Here is a 7,184-nt window from a genome sequence, read left to right on the forward strand (position 1 = left end):
ATCTCGCTTTGAGCTTGACTGATATCGTGTGGCAAAGGGATCGGTGTACGAGTATATCTATGGTTCGGCCGATATGATCTTTATGTGTATTTGTGAGTCACTATGTCCTGCTAGGTGCCGCTATTGACTTGTGATTCGGAATTGATTTCCGATCACGACCACCTACACATGAACCTAACGGGTCACACACTTAAGGGGTTTGAAATGTTGGAAAGCTTGCATGTATGATTGTCTCTAGTGCAAGTGGGAGATTGTTGGTGATATGCCCAAGAGTCCATCATCACAATACGGTTTAAAGGCCCAAGTGGATATTGATCCAAGAGGGATTAGGGTTACTAATGGGCCTATGAGATAGAAGCCCATTAGTACGCCCTATATATATATGAGGGAGGGGCTAGGGGGGAGATGACCTGAGCGGCGCCACCTCCCTAGCCGCCGCCCCTCCCTCTCTCTCGGCTGCCGCCCTTGCCGTGCGTGCGGTGCTAGCACACCAACGCCCGGCGTTTCATCCCCGTACGTGTGGACTCCGTGGAGGCGCTGCTGCGACTGCTGCGCTGATCGGCTGCTGGGATCAAGTACGAGGAGCTCGGTTCGTGGGACGTGATCGACTACTTCCTCTACATCGACGCGCGACTTCTTCCGCTGCGCTGCGCGTCTAGTGGTAACGATCTATGATCTTCTACTCGCAAGTATCTTGGGTTTATGCGGTAGTGATGCTAGCGTAGCCTACCCGTTTCCCTACATCTACTTCCTATGCAATTCATCTTTTCCTGTATGTTTGCCATCCAAATTCAACAAGTTGGAAAAAGAATCACCAGCAAGGGAAGCCAAACACGCACCAGAGCATTATATACCACGGCGTCAGAATCAAAACAACAACTGATAATTTAACAACTAAGTTTGCTCCATAAATTAGACCATGTACAAGACAAGACATTTCCCCACCTGAAGATCATAATCCTTTTTTACAATTGACAATCCTACAAGCCCAGCAACCAAATTGCGAAAGCTAAACCGACTCCTTGCCGACCGCAGCCCAATAGATAATCACAGGCAATTCCACCTCAACTTCCTCTAATCCACCCAGAACGGAACGCATATGAAACAGACATGTCAGCCATCAGAAGAAAAGAGAAAAAAGATCATAGCATCCGAAAACTCCGTCCATCCGAAGCTTCAAGAAAGCACCCAATCACCTCTGCAGGAACACAAAAAATTGCAACTTCAGAGCCAAACCAAAGAAAACGACTCAAAAACACAACCACAAATCGGGCAGCCCCTTACCTCCTCGATCTTGTAGGAGCCCGGCGTCACATCTGCTAGGCACAACCCCGGGTACAGCAACTGCAATCCCGAAACAAGGAAAATTCGCATGAAACACCGAATTCAGAGGGAAGCCGAAATATTTCAATTCTACAGGCAACAGGGGATCCTTACGTCGAGCTGCCGCTGCACCGTGCGCGGGCGCTTCTTGGGCCGGCGAGGCGGCCGCGACCCACGGATCGCCGCGAAGTCCTCGGCGATCTCCTCCTTGGACAGCGCGATGGAGAACCCGCGCTTCTTGGCCTCCGCCGCCGGCGCGGGCGCACGGTCCGCGGGCACCGCCTCCTCGGCCGCGTCGCCCGACCCCGCCGGGCGCGCCGGCGCGGCGGTGGCGGAGCGGCGGGTGCAGAGGTTCCACGGCCGCCGGGCGGCGCGCTGGCGCTGCAGCGAGGCGCCTGCGCCGCCGCCGCCGTCAGGACGGCGGGTCTTCTCCTTGTCCGGGGACGGGGTCTCCGGCACCGCGGGCGGGGGCGACGAGGCGTGGCCGCTCTTGGAGCAGCGGAGCATGCGGTGCGTGCCCCAGCTGAGGGTGGGGAAGGAGAAGTCGTGGAGGCGCGTGCGGGAAGGCGGCTGCTGCTGCGCCCGCGGCGCGGGGGCCAGGGGACTCGGCGGCGGAGGAGAGAACCTCGCGCTGCGGTGGTGGTCGTTGTCGACGGCGGCCATGAGGACCATGGGAGGGGCGGGCGCGTGGTGAGAGCGACCCACCTGTCACGGGAGGAAGGGAAGGGAAGGGATCGCAAGGAAGGAAGCGAGGAAGGCGAGAGGGATGAGGAGGAGAGAAAAGCGGCCCGGCTTTTAAACGGCGGGTAATTAGGAGGGCGCTTTTCCGAACGGACCCCGTGGGATCCATCTATTTCTCAACAAGCCCTCCGAAAAATTGGTTTCGGCCCTCGCGTCCGGTGCGGCGCCGGCGCGGGCCGCCTGCTCCGCGTGGTGGGCTTCCTCGGTTCGGGTGTGGCCGTGGGGCCGTGTGGGTGCGGCGCGGGCCTACCGATCGCCGCCGGATCGGTGTGTGGCGTGGCGCGGGCGGGCGAGCGGCGTCGCGTTCCTTCCCGCCGCCCCGTCGTCCGTCGGGTGCGGTGCGGCCCGACGACGGGCGGCGGTGACATCACGTGGGGCTCGCAAGTTGCCATCAGGCCGAGCCGCCGCCGTGAGCGGTGAGCATCAGGTCGTACTCGTACCGAGCGGCGAGCGGGGGTTCCGGGGGACCAGCCAGCTCTCGTCGTCGTTCGGCGGTTCGTTCGGAGGTCTTTGATGGCCGTCTGCAGCACTCGCTCTACGACGGAAGCCAATGCAAGAACTGAAAATTGAGAGGCCGACGCAAGCAGCTGGAAGCTGAGGGACAGTGGAGAGAGCCTCTGTTACTCGGCGATACGTGAAGACAGCGATCCTGAGCATCTGTGTTTGTGTAGATGGAGTATTTGGATATTTTTGCACTAGGATTTGGAGATCTGAGTATTTGGAGTAGTTCGATCCAAAGCAGCGAACCGCGGAACAGGGGCAAAACATAGTCAGGGCACGGGTAAAAAAAAAGACGACTCTAACACAAGTCAAATGTTAGCGGCCGGGGTCCTTGGACGACAGGCACTGCTGGAGTCTCTACCGGATAGTTACTGAAACACGGTCGTAGCTGAATGCGAGCAAAACCCTTCTAGAAGATAGGTTGTGAGTTTTCTTCAAAAGATATATTGTGAGAAAGATGTGTCCGGGTCCGGCCCAGCAACCTCCAATTGGGAAGGAGTTGCAGCAACAAAAACGCACTTAGATAACTTTTTTGCTCGTTGTTTCAGATAAGGCAAGGAGGCAAGCCTGCGCGGACCACCGAGGAACGGGGACCGTCCGTCAATTCACAAGGCGGGCGGCCGGCGGCGTCTCCTTTTGGCGTTGTTCATCCGTCAAGGAGGCTGCGTTGGCCGCATGCCGTCGTTGCCGTGAGCCCGTGATGGGTGCTCATCAGTGCTCACCAATGGCCCAATGGGTGGCTCTGCCCGACTGCCCCGGCTGTGCTCCGTCTCCGTTCGAGCATTTGCTGACGAATCCGCCACACAGCTCCGGGGCCTCGACGACGACCATCATGCGTCCCGCTGCGTGCGCTTTCCCGACGCCGGTCACTGCTCCCGGCTCGTGGGCTCTTCCACTGCTCCATGAGGCGGCGGCATGACACTGGCACCCGCGGCAGCGCATGTGGCAGTTGACGTGAACGGTGGAATGCGGCGAGGTGACGAAAAAACCGTCCAGTGCAGTTGTGGGGATCGACAGAAAGTCAGAAACCGCAATCCTTCCTGTGAGCATCATGCTCGTTCCCTTTTGTCTTGCTGCTTAATTCAGGATCCGCGAGGGAGTGCCGCCGGTGCCCGTTCTGGAACTGACGGAGACTCTGCCACGCAAGTGCATTTCCTGTGACGCCATCATACTGGAACCCCCACTGTTGATCGCCGCCGGACAAACAACCCCGCGCGCCACAGAGCTACCGTACCGTGCCACCGGTTAGCTGCTGAGACCTCACACCGACGTGACACTGTGCCTGTGACGGCGCCCTTTGTGACAAACCTGCCGAGTTAAAATGTTTAATTAATCATAACCGCTATCATTTAAACCATCAGGCGTATTAATTTAATTAAGTGTAACTTGACAGGCTGTTTCCAACCCATAGGCCGATAGAAACACACCAAAAGTCTCGCACGAAGGCGAGCGCAGAAGGTACCAGCATGACAAAATCTTACAAAAATAGTAAATAATATTAAGACTTTTACAAAACAGCTTTAATTTTAAAATTTCTAAAAAATAAGATAGCAGCAGAAGAGAATATAACTTACAGAGCATTTTTACAAGAGAATAAACAAAACAAACTAAATAAGTCGAGAACTACCGAGACGTGAAGACAAGGCGCCACATCGAGCCCACCGATGTGAAATCCACTTAGCTCCTATACCTGAAATAGGGTAAACAACAAACCCTAAGCAACTAATACTCAGCAAGACTTACTCGACCCGTGGGTATAACTTAGCCCACGAGCTGCGCCTCCGCTGCTGCCTCGGGAGCAGCAGCAGCCTCCACCACCACCGCCACCACCAGGGCAGCATCAGCAGCAGCCGAAGTAGTCGCCCAACCTCCGTGGACGCTGGAGACCCAGCGCTTCAGGGTAAGTGTTCTTCCGTTCACTCCCCTTATTCTCGGTGCTTTGCTTTTTGCTGAAGGCTTCTTCTCTTTGTTTGTCAGGGTCTCTCGTCCAGGCAGCTCTTCCACCGCCGCTGTTCCGTCGGATACCAGCTCCAGCCCGACGCCCCGGACCACCGAGGAGGTTCCGGCGGAGGTCCAGACGATCGGTGTCCCGGCGGCAACGGCGGATCAGATGGCGCCTGATGCAGCGGCAGCGGATGTACCGGTGCTAGGCGCGGAAACGCCAGACGCGGCGGCCCCCGAGATCCCAACCATGGCTGCAGACAAGGCGGCACCGGGCTTGGCGACAGCGAGCCCGGCGGGAGCTGACGCGGCTACAACGAGCACCTCGGTGCCCGCGGCAGATGCGCCAGGTGCTCCTACCCCCAGTTCCCCACCTGTAGCAGAGGAGGAGCTGGAGGTAGTTTCTGGTAGGCGGTTCCTGCAGGGTCCCCCAGAGGAGGATGCGGTTCCCCTCCCCCAGGTGCTGGTATGGGTCCGGCGGACGATTGAAGAGGCGACCTCTACCGCCGAGGCGGCTTTCCGGCAGGAGTGGGTAGCTCTAGAGAGCGAGCGTCAGCGCCTCGGCGACTGGCATCTCTGCCTGGAGGAGCGCACGGAGGCCGAAGCCTCCCGTGATGCCGCCGCCCGGTCCGAGCTTGAGGCCGACCAAGAGTCCTACAGGAAAGGGCTCCGGGAGGTGTTCGACCGGGAGTTCGCGGTGTCGAGACGGGAGAAGGCCCTGGAGCAGCGGGAGGCGGCCATGGCCAAGGAGGAGGCCAGCCTCACGGCCCAGCGATCGGAGTTTGAGTCTCGCAGTCAGGGACTCGAGGTCCGCAAGCTGGAGCTCGACGAGTTCTCCGAGTCTCTGCACCAATGGCGCCAGCAGCTGCAGGAGACCGCCAGCCAGCAGGCTGCTACCGAGACGGAGCTCGAGGAGGACAGGAAGTCCCTTGCAAAGCGGGAATCCCATGCCACCAACATGGAGCTCCAGCTTGCGCGCCAGCGCGAGGCCCTCAAGTCCCTGAAGGAGTCGGCGGCGAAGAAAGAGGCCAAGCTCCAAGAGAGGACCCGCGAGGTGGAGGCAGCCCAGGCAGCACTGGCGCCCGGGTGCAGGAGGCGGTCCAGGAGGCGTTCCGGAAGCTGCAGGAGGATCAAAGCAAGGGGGCCCAGCGAATCACCGACTGGGTGGGTGAAGCAAGCTCGGCTCTAGTGCCACTCGGACTAAGTCCAATCCAAGTGGCAGAGCCAGCAGCTTCACTCGCTGATGCCCTCCTGTTGCTGGACTCCGCTTCAGAGAGACTCCGGTGCCTGGAGCAGGTCCTCGCCGGCCACCTCGAAGCCGAGGGCCGTGAGCTGATCCGGATGGTGGCAGAGCACATTTTTACCTGCCTCTGAAGCCACGACCCTGCCATCTCGCTGGCCCCAGTCGTTGATGGTCCGGTGGCGGTGACGGAAGCTTCTGCACGGGAAGGCGTGCGAGAGGTCGTCGACTTCGTCGCTGCTTACTTCAAGCATGAGCCTGCAGATTCCGGAGCAGGGCCATCACAGCAGTAGAACTTTTGTTTCGTTTTTTGTAGATGTAAAAACATTGTACTTGTTGAAATTTTAAATAGAAGAAAATTTCAACTTATTTGTTTGTTAGTTACTCTGGTTTGCGGTATGCAGCACCTCGGCGCCCTAGCCCCCTGGTAGATAGGTTCAGTTGTTAGAACCTATCTGCCATCCGAGCCAAGAAGACGCTCCGGACTCCCGTATGAGGTTGAGCAAGCATCCTTGGGCATAGGTGTAGTATAGATTGCAAGTCAAACGAGCGACTTATTCCCTGTATATCATAAAAAACTACAGAGAGGAAAATCAGACTCGCTGGAATGGTAATAATGATACTGCCACTTAACTGTTTGACGCATGCAGAATCGATCCTTGGTGTCTGGCTCAAAGCGAATGCTCCGGGCCCCCTAGGGGACAGGCTCAGTTATTTTGAGTCTGTCTACCACTGAGACTGGACCTTGATCTGCATGAAGCCTTAAAGCGGATGCTGGGACCCCCTGGTAGGTAGGCTCAATGGTTTGAGGCTAGCTACCATCAGACAAGGCCTAACCTGCATACCACTCAAAGTCAAAGCATAGTAGCAGGCCCGCGAGACTTATTCTGGACCGGCCCCCAAGCTAGTACGAGGTCCGGGGCTCCGGATACGCAGGTCCAGGTAGCTCAATGCTTGTTACAAAGTGGTGGAGTGTGTAGGCTTAGGGTACGGAACCATGCTAAGGCGCTACACAGGGCTCCAGACCACTCCAGGAAACAAACACGGCTTAGCCGGACCTGGCTCCGAGGTTCCGGACCCTTCCCTAGCAGTGGGTGAGGCCATTTTGTCGTACTCGATTCTTTGAGATATGGAGCTGGAACTGCCGTGTAGGACTTAGGAAGCCAACCCTTGAGCAAGAACGAGGTCCGGGCCCCCAATTACCCAGCTCCGGGTACTAGAGCACTCGTTACAGGGTGGTGGAGCGTGTAGGCTTTGGGTACGGAACCGGCTAAGCGGCTACACGAGACTCCGGACCACCCCAGGAAACAAGTACCCCCTCTCCAGAGCAGGTCCTTAGGGGTCCAGAACCCTCTCCCAGCAGCAAGGGGGTCCGGACCTGTACGGCAGTCCGGCAACTCAATACAAATCTTAGATGTAGCGACAAGAGTGAGAGTCC

The 7,184-nt window shown here is 57.6% G+C and overlaps 1 protein-coding gene across 1 annotated transcript; it reads right to left on the reverse strand.

The window, feature by feature from the left end:
- Positions 1-846: 846 nt before the first annotated feature.
- On the reverse strand, positions 847-2,253 carry LOC120707664 (scavenger receptor class F member 2-like). Its single transcript, XM_039992624.1, has 3 exons — positions 1,438-2,253; positions 1,285-1,344; positions 847-1,198 (listed from the first exon to the last, which is right to left on the reverse strand). The coding sequence occupies exons 1-3, from the start codon at positions 1,993-1,995 to the stop codon at positions 1,193-1,195; spliced, it is 624 nt and encodes a 207-aa protein (XP_039848558.1). The 5' UTR covers positions 1,996-2,253; the 3' UTR covers positions 847-1,192.
- Positions 2,254-7,184: the final 4,931 nt, after the last annotated feature.

The sequence above is a fragment of the Panicum virgatum genome, chromosome 5K (genome assembly GCF_016808335.1).
Source record: "Panicum virgatum strain AP13 chromosome 5K, P.virgatum_v5, whole genome shotgun sequence".
Taxonomy (NCBI): Eukaryota; Viridiplantae; Streptophyta; class Magnoliopsida; order Poales; family Poaceae; genus Panicum; species Panicum virgatum.